Source organism: Drosophila hydei, unplaced genomic scaffold (genome assembly GCF_003285905.1).
Source record: "Drosophila hydei strain 15085-1641.00,03,60 unplaced genomic scaffold, DhydRS2 tig00000060-arrow-pilon, whole genome shotgun sequence".
NCBI lineage: Eukaryota > Metazoa > Arthropoda > Insecta > Diptera > Drosophilidae > Drosophila > Drosophila hydei.
The window spans coordinates 5847048-5866740 of NW_022045656.1; the positions used below are offsets into that span (position 1 = coordinate 5847048).

At 43.0% G+C, this 19693-nt stretch overlaps 2 protein-coding genes across 4 annotated transcripts; one reads left to right on the plus strand and one right to left on the minus strand.

Annotated features, from left to right (window-relative positions):
• The first annotated feature begins 3046 nt into the window (after positions 1-3046).
• LOC111605412 lies at positions 3047-9379 on the plus strand. 3 transcript variants are annotated; one of them, XM_030226171.1, is made up of 6 exons: positions 3047-3451; positions 4210-4225; positions 5055-5064; positions 5962-6074; positions 6114-6593; positions 8528-9379. In XM_030226171.1, the coding sequence occupies exons 1-6, from the start codon at positions 3047-3049 to the stop codon at positions 9097-9099; spliced, it is 1596 nt and encodes a 531-aa protein (XP_030082031.1). In that variant the 3' UTR covers positions 9100-9379. The 3 variants fall into 3 exon arrangements, 2 of the variants coding, with proteins under 2 accessions (XP_030082031.1, XP_023179684.2); XR_002751800.2 differs by lacking the exons at positions 3047-3451; positions 4210-4225; positions 5055-5064; positions 6114-6593; positions 8528-9379 and adding an exon at positions 4673-4782 and having other exon boundaries at positions 5962-6039; XM_023323916.2 differs by lacking the exons at positions 3047-3451; positions 4210-4225; positions 5055-5064; positions 5962-6074 and having other exon boundaries at positions 6131-6593; positions 8540-9369.
• An 856-nt stretch (positions 9380-10235) lies between these two features.
• On the minus strand, positions 10236-18961 carry LOC111605421 (23 kDa integral membrane protein). Its single transcript, XM_023323933.2, has 3 exons — positions 18625-18961; positions 10776-10964; positions 10236-10706 (listed from the first exon to the last, which is right to left on the minus strand). The coding sequence occupies exons 1-3, from the start codon at positions 18697-18699 to the stop codon at positions 10236-10238; spliced, it is 735 nt and encodes a 244-aa protein (XP_023179701.1). The 5' UTR covers positions 18700-18961.
• Between the last annotated feature and the right edge of the window lie 732 nt (positions 18962-19693).

The following is a 19693-nucleotide window of genomic DNA, read 5'->3' on the forward strand; positions in this document are numbered from 1 at the left end:
AGATAGAAAGAAAGAGAGAATTTAGTTCGTTCCGTACCTTAGACTTGGGCTCACAACTTCCTCAGATCTAGCTCTAAATCTAGCCTCAGACTTAGACCTAGTTGAAGACCGCGCCTCCAACCTGAATTCAGACCTGGCTCCAGTCAGCTTCAGATCCAGCCCTGAACTTAGTCTCAGACTTAGACTCCGATCCTCAAACCTAGCTTCAGACCTGGCCTCAGATCTGGCCTCAGACCTGGCCTCAGACCTGGTCTCAGACAATTTCAGACCTAGTCCTAAACATAGCCTCACAACTAGTCTCAAACCTACTCTCAGATCTAGCCTCAGATCAAGTCTCAGAGCTAGCCTCAGATCTAGCCTCAGACAGCTTCAGACCTAGCCTCAGAGCTAGCCTCAGATCTGGCCTCAGACAATTTCAGACCTAGCCTCAGACCTAGTCCTAAATATAGACTCCGATCTAGCCTCAGGCCTAGCTCCAGACAGCCTCAGACCTAGTCTCAAACCTTGTCTCAGATCTAGTCTCAGATCTAGCCTCAGACGGCTGGTCTCAGACGTGGACTCCGACCTACCTTCTGATCCAGCTTCAGAGCTAGTCTCAGTCCTGGCTCTAGACTCACTTCCCAGACCTGTTCCTAGACACTTACATCACTTCCGGAACTGAAGAGTCCCCTGAAAGCTCCTATGACTGAGCAGATAAAATCTTAAACGAAGAAGATCTTTTGAGGAAACTTCAGGCAGCTATAATATCTGCTGAGTATTGCCTTAAGGGTCACAAAATAAATAGATAATAAAGAAAGGCGCTTTTTGAGGCGACTACTATTGCGTGCCTTGAACAGAGTATCTCGCAGTCGATCACTGCCAGGCCGAGCACTCAGTGGTGCCTATTGGTACCGCCTTTATGTGTATATACTTAAATATAGCTTTGACACCGGCTGAGAAATTTGAATTTTTATTGGCGGAGATGTTTGAAATGAGGCAATGAGCAATGAGTTTCCGTTAGGGGTGCATTACACAGCGCCTAGGGGTGGCAGTAGCTACCCCGTAGAGTATTGACTGCGATTTGATTAATGCGACTCGAATTTGCCTTTTGTCTTAAGTGCGATTCGCAATGATATTGCAACTGAATAGTATAGGTATATATATATATATATATATATATATATATATGTGTCTGCTCCAGGCATAACAATTATATATGGTCTGTATAAGGGTTGGGCAGGTGGAGCTTTGGCTGTGTGTCTCTGTGTATGAATGGCAGGTGACCCTGAACTGGGCTTGCTTTGGTTGGGTTGTCGATGCCATTTGCTGTTGTTACTTGAGTTGCTGCTGCTGCTGCTATTGTTGTTGTTGTTGCAGCAGTTACATTTCTTTACTTTCGTTGGGGTCGTGGAGCAGTTATGTTCGTTACTTTTTGATTGCCAACGCGCACGGAAAACTTTTGATACAACTTTGCATGTCTTTGATGAATTTGAAATTGTCACAAATGTGAAAGTTTTTCACTTGCCATCAGATACTCACACAGCCTGCCTCTAACTCCCACTACCACTACCACTCCCACTCTCCACCTCCAACACCCTCTCGCTCTCCCCCTCTCTTGCATCTAACATTCGTTGACATTGAGCGAGTTGGCACGGCTTTGCCTTCACGCATTCATTCATTCATTTAGCCAAAGCTGATTTGCATATGGATTTTGGATTTACTTAATAAAGTATTGTAATACCTGCCCCCAACCCCCCCCCCCCCCCCCCCTCTCACTCGGCGCTGGCGTTGAAATGAAAACAAAAGTTCGTGCGAGTTCATCGAGTTGCCAGTCAGCCAATCAGCGCGATATGCGAGGTGTGTTTCATGAGTTGCCTGCTGTAGCTGAAACATAATAAAATTGAGCATTTTAATTTAATTAATTTTTTTATTTCACACTTTCAGCAGGCAACACACGAAACACAACCAAATTAAAGAGCTGACACATTAAGAGCCATACAAAAATAAATTGCAATAAAACATAAATAACTTAACACATTTCATTCTTTCTAATTTTATTTTATAGCTACATCTATGCCATTATATAAGCAAATACACAACTTTTAAATAACTGTCACAATCAAGCCAAAAACGCTTCGACTGCAAGCTGCACTTGTGGCTGTCTTGCTGCAACAGCAGCCAATAAACTTCGGCTAAAACTTTTATAAGCCGAAGCTTAAGCGCTCAACTTTTAAATTATATTTAAATGGCATAGACTACTTAGTATTACAGCAGCTAAACATGATCAATAACTTAAACAGCTGCGCAGCTGTAGCTGTTGAAAAAGCTATCACTCTTGCTGTGTCACTAAAATATTCATAAATTAAAGCCATTTTTTTTTTGACTCTAGAACTTGTTGAGCAACCCTCGCTGCACGTGTGCGAGCCGGCGGAAATGGGACAAACAGTTCTGCCGGAGTCAAGCCGAGCACTGCTGCAGCGGCGATGGCGCCGCTCCAAGCACGAGTGGAGTGGGTGGTGCGGGTGCTGGCTGTTGGGTGGTTGGGTGGTTGGGTGGCGTGTGGTGGGCATTGGCAACGCTCCCGCTGCTATGTTGTTTGCTGGCTTGTTTGCTTGTTTGTTGGCAACATAACAAAGCGGCTTCATTCACAAAACGCAGTTAGCGCGCGGCAGGCAAACAACGCGGACGCGGAGGCATGAGCAGCAGGAGTAGCTGCTGCTGGCAGACTCCCACTCTCACGCGCTCCCACCTGGCCATAGCCATAGCAAATTAGCTCCAAGTGAAAGTTTACGTCAACTCAACTCAAGTGGCAGCCCGTTCGTGCCGTGACTGCAGCCGCTTTTTGGGCGCTTTTGTTGACAAAGTTATTGCCTTCTGGGCCTAATGGCAGCGTAATTGATTTGCATTCGATGCGAATTGATTCTCAGCTCGGAACCGTTCGAACGGCAATTGCCAATTTTAGTCGCTAATCAAACGGGCACCTGGCGACACCCAACACCGCAGCCGCAGCCGCATTCGAATCCGAATCCGAATCCGAATCCGAATCTGAATAGCAACTTGCCTCGCCATGTCCTTGTCTGTGGCTAGCCGCCGTCGCTATCAGACGACAACGGCGACTGGGTCAACGTCTACGGCTGCCTTGCCCGTGCGCAAGCAGCACTCGCTCATCGAACCGCCCAGCCACGGCCACGCCCACAGCAGCGTGGGCAGATATTCGGCTCAGCAGCGTGGCTACTTGTCGCGCGGACTCTCCGTTGGCCGCTCCATAGAGAACATACGCCAGAAGCTGTACGCGCCCAGCCGCCAGAGCTCGCTGGCCATTGACGAGTCCGCGGCTCGGCTAGGGCCCACGCCGGCAGAGCTGAGCGCTCGACTGCGCGACAAAACTGGCCTCATGGTCTGGGCAGCCACAGCCTCCTCCTCCTCGCAGAAGCAGCCACTGCCACAGCAGCAGCAGCAGCAGGAAGCTCAAGCAGCGACAGACACGTAAGTGAAAGCAGAAGGCGATATTGGCAAATATCTCTGGCTATATAACTAATATGGAATATAGCTCAGATCTGGTGAAGTTATCTGATTAAGTGTTACTTGTGGACTATATAAAATGTATGAGGAGACTGAGCAACTATAGAAACATTTCTGATGCATTAACTGTCACAAAGTATGTTGCGATCAGGGCCAAGTTTCGCTGAGTGATTGAATGATTGATTGATTGATGTATGAGCTAGGTCGATCGAGGCAACAGATGTGTATAGATATGTATGGAATTTATATGAATTATTTATATAAATATATCGGTGTAACAAGACTCTGAAGCAATAGAATTTTTCAGGCTTCAGTTTCAGTTTGATTGCGTCAGAAACCTTCGGAAAAGTATAGTCTGATAATTGGTTAGGAAATTCTGTGTGGCTGTGCTATTAAAGGTACAAAGGTACAAAGACACAAAGGTACAAAAGCACAAAGGTACAACTGTACTAAGGTACAAAATCACAAAGGTACAAAAGCATAAAGGTACAACTGTACTAAGGTACAAGGGTAAAAGTACAAATGTACTAAGGTACAAAAGTATAAAGGTACAACAGCAGAAAGGTACAAAATCACATAGGTACAACAGCACAAAGGTACAAAATCACATAGGTACAACAGCACAAAGGTACAAAATGACATAGGTACAACAGCACAAAGGTACAAAATGACATAGGTACAACAGCACAAAGGTACAAAATGACATAGGTACAACAGCCCAAAGGTACAACAGCACAAAGCTACAAAGGTACAACAGCACAAAGGTACAAAGGTACAACAGCACAAAGGTACAAAGGTACAATAGCACAAAGGTACAACAGCACAAAGGTGCCAAGTTACAAAAGTACAACAGCACAAAGGTGCAAAGGTACAAAGGTACAACAGCACAAAGGTACAAAGGTATAACAGCACAAAGCTACAAAGGCACAAAGGTACAAAGGTTCAAATTTACAAAGGTACAACGGTACTAAGTTACAAATGTACAAAAGCAGAAAGGTACAACTGTACAAGGCTACAAAGATACAAAGGTTAAAGCAATTAAACGTTTTTTCTCATTTCTTGTTGCCTCTCTCCTCTCTCCTCTCTCCTCTCTCTCCTCTCTCCTCTCTTAGTTGCCTGTCAAATTATTTAAAATATATAAAATAATTCCTAAAAAAACTATAGACCTGTGTGTAGTGTGAGAAACCAATCAAATTTTAGATAGTTTTTCGCTCCATAAATTAAAATTCGGAAATATGATGCAAATTATATCTTTCGTTTTGTTTTTTGGGGATTGATTGGGTAAGGTTCAGAATCATAATTGGATATTTAATGTAAATGAATAAATATTTGTGCACTGTACGCATTGCAAATGGGAAATCAGGGCATATTGTAAGTAATAGGCAGAAGGAGGCGTGGTCGACATTATTCCTGATGGGAATGACGAGCTGAGTCGCAGCAATTGCTGTGTGTGTGTGCTTGTATTAATTGTGAAGCGTGTATAAAGGAAGCGTAGGATTCCGGGTAGCTGCTAGTCGCGCACTCCCCACTAAAACACTTTTACTGGCTGTTAGGCAGAATAAAGTGTAGCCGACTCTGAACGATGAACCGTTAAAGCTATGTTTTGATTACATAAACACATAAACACACACACACACAGACAGACACACACACACACACACACACACACACACACACACACACACACACACAAGAAATGTCAATATTTGGCTTGACCTTGGCATGTTCGCAACTTCACATGCGTAGAGCCGATTAGCATTTATGCATATCAATTTATGTGCGTATCAAATGAGCTTTTACCGCCCCCGCCCAGCTCCACTTACTCCGCCCAGTGCCCGCCTCTCTTCGTAATATGCCCAAATGACACTTTCAATACTTGGCGCAATTTGCACGCTTGACACCGACGTCAAAGTTTGTGTGCCTAGGATTAGGCGGAGGCAACCCAGCAGCTGCCCCTGCTCTGCCCAGTGGAGCTCATGTCACTCAAGCGCCACGCTGCGACACAGTTAAGTCGATCACAAGGCACAGAGCGCGGGCGTGACTAGATAGCGTAAGGTGCAGGCAGAGCTGCAACTGCAACTGCAACTGCAACTGTAACTGGAACTGGTTCAGTGAACTCCGTGCGTTGCAGGAGCTGCCGTAAACACTTTTATTTTTGGGCGCCAATTGTAAATGTAATTGACATGGTTTCATTTTCCAAATAGACAAATACACAGAGATCGCTGGAGGGCGGGGGCGTGGCCACCCGCGCATTTGCACGAATTAATTTCTATTTTGGGGCATGCTGCCATGCGCTGCATGTTGCATGTGTGCAGCTGGCTTCTGCATAAATTGCAAACTAATGCAAAATAATTTGATTTAAATTTAGCTGACGCCGCAGTCAGTAGGTCACTCGGTCAGTCAGTCAATCAGTCAATCAGTCAATCAAGCAATCAAGCTGTAACACTTTTGCATCCACAGCGCCAAGGCGGACAAGAATCGTATCAATCTGAATATTGTGTTGGCTCAGACCATACGCGCCACCAACGAGCAGGAGACGCTGCACAGCGACATCGACAGCGCCACGGAGTGCAGCGAGTTGCCCAAGCAGCAAACGACAACGACAACAGCAGCAGCAGCAGCTGCAGCAGCCACATCAGCTGCCAAGCCTGAGGAGAACGTCAGCTCGGCGCTGACCGTGCAACGGCGTCCGCCCTTGGTGCGTGCCATGTCCGCTCCGGTGCGTCTGGATGAGAGCAGCAAAGGCGTCATAGCCGCAGCCAGCAAACGCAGCCAGCAGCAGCAGAAGCTGCGCCGCCGCAAGATCTTCTCGCGTGCCACCTCCTCGGTGGCAGGGGCCGTGCCACCGGATGGCAGCTCGCTGCTTAGCTCCGATGCCAGCGGCTCGAGCCAGAAGAAGTCGCTGAGCCGCGCGCGCAGCGTCATCGCGCCCGATGTCATTACGCTCGTCTCGCTGCTCAGCTCCGAGGGCAGCGACTCGGAGCGTGAGGAGAACTCTGCCACGCCCACAGGCGGCGAGAAACTGACGACGGCGACAGCGCAGCGCAGCCCACTGCGCCGTGCGCCGCTGCTGCGCAAAACGGGCAAATCGGGTAAGTCCAATAAGATTATTGCATGTAAATCCAATTGGATTCAGTGAGAATTTCATTTGAATAGTTGGAAGCGTGCAGTTGCATGTGTAGCTAGAGTTGAGTTTTATATGAAACATGTATACATATGATAATCTAAGTTATATATAGCATAATAATGTGTAGCTAAAGAGGATTTGATTAGATTGTGAAGCTCTAGAGTTAGCGGAGCTGCAGCTGACTGAATTCCAGTTGGAAAAGAAGAGCAGAAATGTTTGATTCAGTTAGATAGACAGGATAAGCTGCTACAAGTCTCATAAGATATTGCTTTTTGAGTCCATTTAGATTGTCATTAACATATTTGTCATTATCATATTTCTAATTTAATTTTTTTTAGATTTAGTTTAGATATAGATTTAGTTTTAGTTAGTTAGTTTAGTTTCATAATTTGAAATTCAAACAAATTTGGTTGATTTTTTTTTAGATTTTGTTTAGATTTAGATTTAGTTTTATTTATTAGATTAGTTTAATAATTTCAAATTTAAACATATTTGGTTGCTTTTTGATTTATTTGAAAATTAGATTTAGTTTTAGATTCACAATTTCAACAATCTCTTAGCTCTCACAGCTTCACTCTCTGCTCTCAGTTCTGTTTCATCTCTGCTCGCACTTCAGAGGCTGCCGCATGAATATGTTTATATAATATATGTTTATATAATTTTCCAATAAGTTATTGCTTTATAAATATTTGCTTCGATTTGAAATCGCCTTGATCACATTTTAGCTGCGCACTTGTTTTTTATCTACTTAGATGAAAATGTCTTTTTGCGACACAAAAATGAATTTCAACTATATTGAACTTTATAGAACGTGAATTTGATGTTTCTGAATGCATGAAAATGTATGAAAACGCGAATATTTATTTTTAAATATTTAATTTGTTCAGTGAGTGGCTCGATCTGTCTTTGACTTAGCTGAGATAATAAAACTTGAAGCTGAATCATCAGTGCACACAAAACTCACCGAAGTGAATTTATATATTTGATTCACAATTACTAGCCCTATAGAAAATTGTAATAAAATCCAATAAGACAAGTCATATGTTAAAAATATTCGTTTGCTAATTGGGAGTCTATTGAGTTGAACTTTAGATGCTTGAATGATCTATTTGATCACTATTTTAATAGAATTATCATTATAAATCTGTTTAGATTTTGAAAGCATTTTTAGCAAGGAAAAACTATTGAGTTAGATATATATATATATTTATTTGATATATACATATGATCTTGAATTAGTAGTATACCATGTAGATCTTCTACAAAATTGGTTTTTCTTTGGAGAAGCGAATTTTTAATATTATTTTGTGTGAGTTACAAGGATTTTGCCATATATTTATGTTATATTTAAATAACATAGGATTGCTTTATTCTTAAGCCATATTGCTTTGATTTTTTTATAATTTTGTATACAGACCTGTGTATATTTTGAAGTAGACAGATACATATTAGATTATATAACCAATTAATTATTTAACCAATTATATAACCAATAATTAAGGACTCGACCATTTCCTATCATCAGGCATAGCTGAGTTTATCGAAACATAAAGTTACTTGGGTATTCAAAAGGGTATTGAAGCTTACATATTTATGTAGTATATAGGGTATAAAGCTGAGAACATTTATTAAAAGCTCGCATTCAATGGCTTTTCTCAATGCTGAGTTAGTTAATTTAGGCAAGAGACAGTTGGGCAGCTCTTGAAGTCAGAGCTTGTATTAGATCACAGGAGCGCTTAGCTCAAAGGGCGCCAAGTTTCAGTAGATGTAAAACTTAATAAAGAGTATAAAAAGTCAAGTATATAAAGTTGTCTAAAACAGCTGAGTTTGAGCCTTGCCATTTTATATAGTGTATATAGCTAAGTTAGCCTTGGGCCGCTGTACTAACTCGTTTTGCAGTCTCGTTTCAAGACAGCTATCCGCCCACGTTTCAACTGGCCTCCAAGGAGTACTCGCACATGATCAGGCGCGGCTCGATAGCGCCGCTGGCTGCGCGCATTCGGGCCAATCGGCCGCCGACAGCACCGCCCGTCTCCATATTCCTCAGCGAGTCGGGCAGTCCGATGGAGTCCAGGCAGCAGGAGCTGGCCGACTCAGCTGGCGCGCCCTCGGAGGAGGCCAAGAAGGAGAACAATGCGGCCAACTGCAATGTGCAGCAGCAGCAGCAGCAGCAGCCGGAATACAATTTCCCCTTGTACGTGTGCAGCATCAAGGAGCGAGAGTGCTGGAAGCTGCACCAGAAGATGTGCGCCAAGGGCGTCAGTGTTAGCTACGACACCGTGCTGCGTGGCATGCTGACGCCGACGGAGTTTCGGCACTTTCAGAAGCAGCGCGAGCACGAGGAGGCCAAGGCACAGGAGGCGGCCGACGCCGAGGCGCAGGCGGCAGCAGCGGCAGCCGACAAGGACCACAAGAAGCCGCCAGCCACCGCCATCGAGCGGCTCTCCGAGTCTCTGCTGCAGCGGGACTGAGCCCAGCTAGAGGACCAAGCTATGCATTTGCCTCTTGAACAGAGAAATCCAATTCGATTGCCCCGCCTCGGGGCAGGCATCTTCAAGCAGTAGCAGTAGCAGTAGCAGTAGCAGTAGGAGTAGCGCGCACTCGTTGAACCGCAATGCACCCAGCTGTGGCAGCCTTTCGTAGTTTGTATCTGTAGCTGAGAGCAATAAATTGTAGAGACCGAACCCAGTTCCAAAGAGCAAATTGATTTATTTGATAAAAACTCGTATGCATAGAAAGCAAATGCTAAAACTAGGACGACCGCGCGTTTACCCTGTAAAGCAGAGCTTTGAAGGGGCGGCGTAGCACGTAGCACGTAGCACGTAGCACGTAGCTTAGTTGACTAGGAAACTTGCTGAAGTACTCAGAAATCTATTAAATTTTAATGACTTGTTGCGTTTTTATAAGTACGAGGTTCGCTCAGTGAGTTTCGCAGCTGAATTTGAAAAGAAAATAAAATATAAATAAAATAATATAGTATAATAATAATAAAATAAAAATATAAAAAAAATATAAAGAAAAAAATTATAAAAAGAATTGAGCTAAAGCCAGCTCAACTTCAAGTTTCTAATGTTTTTTTTTTGACATCAATTTCTTTAGCCATATAACTACAGAGCGACCCTCGCTGGAAGGTTCGACATGGCTTGACTGAGCTGCACAAGAGAGAAGTCTGAGAAAAAGCTTATAGATCTTTCATTTACTCTTATGATTTGTTGCGTTTTTTGGAGTGCGAGGTGTGCTCAGTATGTTGTGGATTACAGTAAGAGGCTATATGTAATCTATATGAACTTAGTCAAAAGTTATAGATGCGCTGAGACTTGAGTTGAAGCTGCTGCAATATTTAAAATTTTTATATTCAAGAAAAGAGTTAAATTTCTTACTGAGCAACCCTCGCTTAACTCCTGGACTGTTTTAGAAAGTTTCGGCAGTTTTGAAAAGAGTTTGGAATTCGATTTCCTTTAGCTAGTGCACAGGATAGAGCTATACATATATATATATATATATATATATAGAGAGAGAGAGAGATAGATATATATTAAAGCGGACAGACATGAGTTTAGTATATAATATATAATAACATTGAGTTTAGCTAGATCTGCGTGGACGCTTAGTTCGATTGGCGCGTGTGCCGTATGACAGTCGCCAGGTAGCAGGCGAGCACGATGCCCAGGATTTGTATGAAGGCGATGCCAATGCCGACGCCAATCAGGATGACCGCATTCTTGTCGATGCGCTCCTTCAGCTTGCCGACGCAGCCCTCCTGGTAGTACTTGTCCTTGCCCAGGGCCGGCGACTCGGTGCAGTGTCCCACGGCGGCGTCGATGAACTGCGGCTGGCAGCAGCTGGCCGGCAGGGTCTTGTTCAGGCTCAGGGCACGCCAGTCGGCGGGCGTGTCGACGCCGCAGCACATCAGCTTGCGCTGCACATTGTCCCAGGCGATGGTGTCCTCGTGGTTGGAGCGCTTGATGGACTCCTGCAGCGAGTTCTTCAGCATGCCCTCCAGGTCCTTCTTGAACACGCTCGCCGCAATGCCCACGGCCAGCTCAATGATGAAGATGATGGCCAGCAGCACGGCATACTACGGAACAGGATTAGTTAATTAGTTAATCAATTGGCTGTGGGCAGGGGGTTGTGTCTATCGACGCACCGTTAGCAGCAGCGTGGGCGACTCCTTGATGGCGCCAAAGCAGCCCAGCGAGGCAATCAGAAATATGATCAGCCCTGTCACGATCAGCACGATGGGAGGAGCCATCACGCGTCCCTCCACGAAGTGATTGAACTCATTGACATCGGCCAGAACGATGGCGCCGGCCACCAGAATGCCCAAGCCCGAAAGCTGCAAGACACAAGGAAATAATGGTTAAACAAAAAATTGATTTGGTGAAGGAGTGCACGACTAGCAGATACCCTGACCAGCCCTGAGCAGATTCATATATCCACAGAAACCATCCCATTGAAAATGGGAACTCAGGGCATATATATTGGTATTTCATTGTAATCTACTCATGCAGGAGGAAGGCGGTGTGGCTGACTCTATAAACTATATAATAAAATAATTTATAATATTATATAAACTATATAATAGAATAATTTATAATATTATATTTTTGACCAGAACGACAATGAGAGCTGCATTTGACATGTCTAGTCATAGTCATGTCCATACATTTTTTTATCCTTCTAATTGCCGCTCATGATGTGAGTGAAGAAAATATTCATATTCTCATTTGCATACACCACCCCCTCTTTAAAAACGTAGTACAAGTTTATATTTTTTCTCAATAAACAAACGCGCATTCCACATTTCCACACATTTCTTGTTTCACACAAATCCTAATCATATTAAATAAACTCTCTCCTCTTTCATATTAAATAAACTCCCCCCGCTCATCAAAATTAAGGGTATCCTCTTGCCAGCCAGACTAAACAGACAGAAAAAACACACAACACACGCAAGAGAGAGCTCTCTTTTGTCTTCACTCACTCATCATTAAATGTAACAATTAAAATCAAACTTCTCAATCGCGATCAGTCGTTCGACCTGTAAAGACGTGAATTCGAACAGCCTTCGCTTAAGCTCTACTGCTGCAGAGTTCTAAAAATAGAACTTTGCGGTGCATTCTTCAACGCAACAGCAACAAAAACCGCACACGCAGCGTTTTCTTATCGCTTGCTTCCGCGTAACTCAATTGCTTTAATTGCAATTTACGAAATTTCGTCGCTTGGCGCGAGTGCGCCTGCACTCAAAAGCACAATCCGCGATGACATCTAATGTCAATAACCTCGCTACAGCTGTAAAGGTAAATGCAGAAATGCAAGCCCAGCTTAACGTTGTGATGGCAAATAGGCAAGCCTCCATCATGCCAATAAACTCAAAAATAGATATCGCCTCCGTGCAAGGCATCACTAACAACAAAAACACGAAACGTAAACAGCCAAATTCACCAAAAACCATCAAGAAAAGGCTCATCTTCGACGAACCAAGCACCAGCAATGCAGCATTAATATCAGAAAATCGATTTTCACTGCTCGTAGAAGAAGATGAAGACTACAGCGAATCACCTGTAGCTCCAGAAGCCCCAGTATTGACCGACCAGCAAACTACTCCGAAACCTCGTCCGCCCCCCATATGGTGTCCAAACATCAAGTCTGTGGCCCTACTTCAACAGATAATAGATAAAGTAATTGATGCTAAATCATACGTAATTAAGCCAAAGAAGAATAACATAGGTGTATTAACCCAATGCAGTGAGGACTATCGCAGAGTTATAGACCACTTTACTAAGCTGGAATTGGAGTTCCACTGCTACCAGCTTAAGGAGGACAAACCATATAGAGTCGTGTTCAAAGGGCTTCACTCCAGCACTGATACAACACTAATTAAAAAGGAATTGGAAACCAAAGGCCACACAATTACAAATGTGCACAACCCACTGAGCCGTATGGACAAAACACCGCTAAATATATTTTTTGTTGACGTGGCTCAGGCCCCCAACAACAAAGAAATTTTGGACATTCGAGTTGTCTGCAGGCAACGCTGCACAGTGGAACTGCCAAGAAGATACAACGACCTGACACAATGCCATCGCTGTCAAGAATTTGGACACACACAACGCTACTGCCACAAAGCTCCCAGATGTGTGCGTTGCGCCGGGAAACACGCATCCAAAGACTGCACCCGCGAAAAGGACCAGGCACCAACTTGTGTGCACTGTGAGTTACAGCACCCAGCCAACTATAAGGGCTGCCAAGTATACAAGCGGTTGCGCAAATTGCAATCCCCAGCACAAAAAAGGAGTCCCACACAAACACCGTCTACGGGTCCGAGTACTGCTTCCGAAATTACAAGGCCCCGGAGCATTACCCAAGCCACGAGCTTTGCAACGCCTATTAGTGGTGTTTCTTACGCACAGGCCGCTAGAGGTGGACCGTCAAATAAGAATACCACAAGTGACACTTTGTTCACTGAAATGCTTCAGCAACAACAACGTCAGTTTGACGCAATTAATGCCGAGCTCAAAGCGATGCGAGAAGTACAATCCCAACAAGCAACCATGCTAAACAGTTTAATGGCCATCATAACCAAGCTTGCCTACAAATAATGGCTTTACGTGTGGGTATCTGGAACGCCAATGGCCTGAGAAACAAGACTCAGGAACTGGCTGCGTTTCTCTCACAAGAAAACATAGATATAATGTTAATAACAGAAACTCATGAGTGCCCCACTACACAAATTTTCGGATACGAACACTATCAGGCTCATGGTGAAGGAGCAAACTGCTTTGGTGGATCCTCAATCCTCATACGAGCAACAATACCGCATACACCTTTACTGCCAATTTGCAACGCAACAATGCAGGTCTCAGCCATCACCCTGCCTACGTCTATTGGAGCGATCGAAGTTGCGTCAATTTATCTTCCGCCAAACACTGGTCTGTGTGATCATCACATGGAACAGGTTCTAGGCCAAAGGTTGAATAAGACCCTCATCGGCGGCGACTGGAATGGATGGCACCCATTTTGGGGAAGCAATAGTGCGAATCGTCGCGGAGAAGTCATATTTGAGGCGATTCAAAACTTACAATTCAGCATATTGGCGACTGGAGCCCCCACCCGTTACCCAATTAATGGACACAGGCCCTCGGCAATCGACTTCGCTGTCTACAAAGGCATCTGTGACCGGCAATTGACCATTGAAGAATCCTTGGACCTATCCTCTGACCACCTGCCACTAATAGTCACAATCCACGCGCAGCCACAGCCCTTGCCCATTAGGAAACAACTACTGCCAGCAGGATCAGATTTAGGAGTCTTTAGGCGCGAGCTCCATTACTCTTTGCACATAGAAATGGAACTTAACACTCCTGAAGACGTGGACTACGCAGCAAACAAACTGCAGGAAGAAATAGTCAAAGCTGCGCACCAAGCCGCCCCACCATCTTGCCAAACAAGACAACAGTCTCCGTACAACATCCCCCTCACCTTGGAGGCCCAACACCTACTAATACACAAAAGATGGGCCAGGAGACGCTGGTTAAGATTACGCACGCCTGATGCCAAATCCATGTACAACGAAGCCACGAGGCATCTTAAAGCTGCTCTCGCCCTGCTTCAAAAGAGGTGTATCAGCGATGCGCTGGTACGAGCTGAATCGCCCACTGACGCAGAGTTTCAATTATGGAAATTTACAAGAAAGCTCAAACGGCAGCCAATACGACGTCATCCCATTCGGAGCATTTCTGGTTCCTGGCACATTGGAGACGAAGCTCAAGCTGAGGCTTTTGCAAACCACCTTCAAGACCAATTCACGCCGGTGATTACCGCAGAGGCCTCAGAAATCGAAGCAACAGAAGACATCGTTCTCTCGCCCCTCCCAGCTGAAGACCAGATAACTGGATGTACAAAAGAAGAGGTTCTTGAACACATCAGAAGAGTGAAGGCAAAAAAATCCCCTGGATATGATCTAATAAACGGCAGAGTCCTTAGAGCACTGCCTGACTCCACCATAGACTACATAACTATGGTGTACAACGCCATGCTCCGCATCCGGCACTTTCCAGCCTGCTGGAAGCGCGCCGTGATTGTGATGATTCCTAAGCCTGGCAAACCCGTGGGAGAAATTGAGTCGTACAGACCAATTAGCCTGTTGCCAGTACTCTCCAAAATATTCGAAAGAATATTTCTGGAACGAGTACTGACACATCTGGGACGCCAGGAGGCCATTCCAAACCATCAGTTTGGCTTCAGGAGACAGCATGGAACACCGGAACAGGTTCACAGAGTTGTGCACCATATCCTTGGAGCCTTTGAAGAAAAGATGTACTGCTCTGCCGTCTTTTTAGACATCAAACAGGCGTTTGATCGAGTTTGGCACCTGGGACTGCTGCAGAAAGTGAGGACCACCCTTCCAGCCCCATTTTTCGCGTTGCTATCCTCATACCTTATTGGAAGAACCTTCCAAGTGTCAAGGGGGCAAACAGTATCCTTGACTAGACCAATTATGGCTGGAGTACCACAGGGTAGTGTTCTAGGCCCAACACTTTATACTTTATTCACAGGAGATATGCCAACTCCCGAGCCAAATATAGGAAGTACAGATGCAGTACTCATAGCGACCTATGCAGATGACACCGCCATCTTATCACGTCACGTATCTGCGCAAGAAGCTTCAGACTCACTACAAAAATATCTGGACTCTTTCGGACGCTGGGCAAAACGGTGGTGTATCACCATTAATGCACAAAAGTCTGTACATACTACCTTCGCCACTAGAAGAGGAGATTGCCCAAGCGTTGCATTGGGGCCCACTATTCCCAAAGCCTCAAAAGTAAAGTACCTTGGTATCACTCTTGACAGAAGGCTGACTTTTAAAGCGCACATAAGTCAAGTAACCTCAAAATGCAAAAGCAAGCTAAAAACCCTCGACTGGATGCTGAGAGCTTCAAGCAAGTTGTCTTACAGCAGCAAGGCCGCCATCTACAAGGCAATAGTTGTCCCAACCTTCGTATATGGTATCTCTCTATGGGGCTCCTCGGCGAAGACTACAAGGAACAAAATTCAGACCCTGCAGAATAAAGCACTACGCAGATGGACTGGAGCCAGCTGGTTTGTAAGAAACTCAGTCTTACATAGGGATTTAGCAATTCCCACAGTTGCTGAACTCATTGGGCGACACAGTTCAAGATACGCGGACAGACTTGCAGCGCATCCTAACCATCTCGCAAGCAACCTGGCTATAAACAACAATAGGCGAAGACTGAAGAGATTGCATCCTCTAGACAATATTAGAACTAATTAAGATAGTAGCTACAAGTGCAGAATAATTGGCATATCTGCCCTCCCATTAGTTAAGGTTTAGAGCTAAATGCGCTATAGAGTCTAAGACAATAAGCTGCAACAAAATAAAGAAATAAAAACGAAAAAAAAAAAAAAAAAAAAAAAATCAAACTTCTACTTAGAGAAATAGTTTCTTCCCCGCCAAGATTCGAACCCGAGTCTCCCTGCTCAACTCAAGTCAAGTCTTGCTCGACGCGCTCAACCACAGCCACAGCCATGCGTTAAACAGAACGAAACTAACAGATGACAATTTCATTCCAATTGTGAATCTATTTATAGATTTCGAAATGCTTGCATGTATATATGTCTGTGTGTGTGCGCTTGCATAGAGAAAAAGCCTAAGCTTGGCGCTGATTGCCACGCTGATCACACGTTTGCTTTACTAACTGCGAGCTTACTAAACGGATTTCTATGAAATTTTCAGCGTACGTAGTATACATTCTACTGAATACGTGGTATATAGAGAAAAAGTGGAAATACTTTCGCATATTGGCTTTACGCGCAACTGAGCTTAAATTGTATTAAATTATTAAAATTTAGTTTCAGCAGCCAAAATATAAAATAAATCAAAATTTTCTAAGCTTAACACACAACTAAATGTGAAGTTTGTTAACTGTAGCGCTAAAGAAGTCAGATTTCTGTTTTAATAACTGAAAGCCGTAAAAATGATCGATCATCGAGACAAGCTTGATCGGCGCTGGCTAGTTTCTAGTTTCTATTCCCCCTCTGCCAGTAACTTACATTATAATATTCTGTTATTAGCTCTGAAGGCCCATATTCCATGGGTTCTGGGCATAAATAAAGAAAAACCCTGGCCATCGATTTTCTATAAAGAGCGGCTATTATACGGCCTACAGCTAATCCAAAGCACAATTTGTTTAATGACCCGAACAATCAAACCAACGCACTTGCTCACTGCGTACTTAAGTGTGCCTTTGTGTGTGCTTGTATTAGCAACTCTAATTGCCTGATAAGGCATCAGCCATTGCCATGGACATTGACCAAGTCAATGGCATTTGCATGTCGTCATTTCTATTTCTCTTCTTCTGCTCCCGCCTTTGCCTCTCTTCCTCTCTTACCCGCTGCTGTTCAAAGGGCTTTGCCTTGTGGCATTGAAAATTGTGTTGCCTACTTTTGAGCGCAGCGATTTAAATGCAGTTTATCCATACGTGCATTATCCACTTATCCAAATTTATCCGGCATGCGCAATCAATTATCCATTAACATAATTTAATCTTGATTCTTTTTTTAAAGAGCATTTAATTGCATGTCCTTTACCTACATTACAGGTGCATAAATTAAGACCGAATCACGCAATTATACCGCATGACAAATAAAAAATGTCATTTTCCTGTTTTATCTATTATATCTTATAAATTAATTAGGCTAGCCATTGGGGTAAGTAAAAATTGATTACATTTTGACTTCACTTTTTGTTGGCTTTTATTTATTTATTAGACTATAGGGTTACAGTTAAGAACTTTCAATCTATTTTTAATGGGGGCTGTAACTAAAGTTTTTTTATGTTTTTTATGACAAAATTTTATAACACTTTGTAGTGTTTTATAGAAGGACCAAATAAGAGCAATATCAACAGAAATTAATGTAAATAAAAGGTTGTTATAGATTTGACTTAGTTTTTTATTTTGTTTTGAAACTACATTAATGTCAATTTGAGTGGAATATACTATATACTAATTATATTATTTTAGTATTTTTATAATATTAATATTATTATTTTTATTTTCAGTATTTATCATCGCTATATGTCCTTTTATATATGAATGGAAAAGATTTAATATTGCTTTTATATATTATTATGAATATTCATACATATATATATATATATATATAATATTTATTTATTGAATATTAATTATAAATTATATTCAGTCGATCTTCTAATTTAATGATATACAGGTGTGTTCATTAGAATAGTAGTGCCACTGAGCCCTAAAAGTTATATTAACTTTAGAATATATATACGTATATATATCTTAAATACATACTTTATATACACATATATCTTCATGAAAAAATTATATATATATATAAATATATATACTACTATTTTCATGATCATATCTGTATATATAGTGTGTATTTAATAGATTATGAGTCAGTTGCTGCTCAAAGACATTGCTCTCTGTCGGGAGTGTCCGACTGGGATATACCGCAAGCCTCAGGCTAAACTGCAGCTTCAAGCATTCTGGTTTGGAATTTGTGTTTCTTGGATTGGGAAATAATTTGTTTAAATAAACAACTTCAACTTTTTTAGCTCAAACAGAATCAACTTTTTATGTTATGAGCATGAATGAATGACTGACTGAATGAATGTGTATGAGCTTAGCAATTGTATGTATATTTATAATTCATATATAAAGGATGGTCAAATAGTTGAAGCTATAGATAGGCTTTATATGTACTTCATAGTTGGCAATCAAGAAGCTGGAAATTCACAGACTGGATTAGCTCAACTGTTGCTACTCATAGACTTCAGCTAAGATAAGACTAAAAAGTCACTACCAAAATAGTTATGAATGATATAAGAATAAAGTAGGTGTAAAATCAAATCATGTATTTATAATATTCAACTAATTGACATATTCTATTCTTAAGCTTTCCCACTCCCAACGTCTATTGCTGTTTCTTTTACTCACCGCAAAGAGCACATTGAAGGCAAATAAAATATATTTGATTAGACTGGGTCCACAGGCGCGCATTTTGATTCTCATTAGCAGTCAAGGCTTTGCGAGTGGTTTAAAAATAGGTTCTTTTGGGCTATTCAGAGACCGTGGATATTCCTAAATTAGAAGACCTGTGCGTTGAGTCTGCTGTGACTTGGAGGGAACGCGCGCGTCTGCTCAATAAGCCGTTTCGATTGGAACTGACCAACTGCGCGGCACGGCGACTGGCCAAGCTAACGATGTTGGCAACCAAGTCCGCCTTGTGTTGTGGCCACAGTGGCTGACAACCGACGGGCACCACTTGACTCTGGCCGGGGTCCACCCAAGCTCGCATCGGTCATTCCAGCCGGCAGCCCGGGGCAGAAGTGAGTGAAAGTATTTTCGAGAAAAATAACAGAAAAAAACCCACAGCTCGTTCGCTGTGCCTATTGAGGCCAGGTGATTAGGCCTCGCTATCGACCAGGAACCGGAGGAGGGAGCGCGCTCCGGGTTTTTATGCTTTGTAACCCATTTCGTTGAGTCGCACACACAAACAGCGCCGCCTCTTTGTTTGGGGCTCCTACAACTTTGACCAAAGTTTCCAGACGCTAGCGCAAGGCTTTCTGGGTCGTCTAGGGCTTCCGCTTAGCGGTGGCCAAAGTGGGTAACAAGTCATTGCACTCATTAGGTGCACAGAAAGTGCGAGTTGAACAGTTACTTACACCCAGGTGAGCATATTTACCTTTAAAGTTCAACTACTTGACAGCCAAGACTATTCGCACGGGTCGTTCACTATATTTTGCTATGGGAAAAGTTCAGTTAACATGAAGTTAAATATTTAACTCGAGCGTAAATAAATACAGATGCGTGGGAACTCAATTGCAGTTTAACCTAAACAATTTTATGTTGAGTTAAATTAAATGAAATATTTAACAGCATGTTAAAAATTAAAAACATTTTTAACATCATGTTAAATTTTTAACATGAATATTTAAAAAAAGTGTCAAGACGTTACAATATTTAAGTTTTTTGGCTATGGAATTTAATTAACATGAAGATAAAT

What these genes read in the sequence shown, in the direction of transcription:
- LOC111605412 (XM_030226171.1), top strand. Translation starts at nt 3,047, where the DNA reads ATGTCCTTGTCTGTGGCTAGCCGCCGTCGCTATCAGACGACAACGGCG. An exon ending in CGACAGCGCCACGGAGTGCA is followed by an intron (nt 6,075 to 6,113) that starts GCGAGTTGCCCA and finishes CGACAACAGCAG; the next exon opens with CAGCAGCAGCTGCAGCAGCC. An exon ending in GCGCAAAACGGGCAAATCGG is followed by an intron (nt 6,594 to 8,527) that starts GTAAGTCCAATA and finishes CTCGTTTTGCAG; the next exon opens with TCTCGTTTCAAGACAGCTAT.
- LOC111605421 (XM_023323933.2), bottom strand. Translation starts at nt 18,699, where the DNA reads ATGAGAATCAAAATGCGCGCCTGTGGACCCAGTCTAATCAAATATATT. An exon ending in CCTTCAATGTGCTCTTTGCG is followed by an intron (nt 10,965 to 18,624) that starts GTGAGTAAAAGA and finishes TGTGTCTTGCAG; the next exon opens with CTTTCGGGCTTGGGCATTCT. An exon ending in CGCCCACGCTGCTGCTAACG is followed by an intron (nt 10,707 to 10,775) that starts GTGCGTCGATAG and finishes CCTGTTCCGTAG; the next exon opens with TATGCCGTGCTGCTGGCCAT.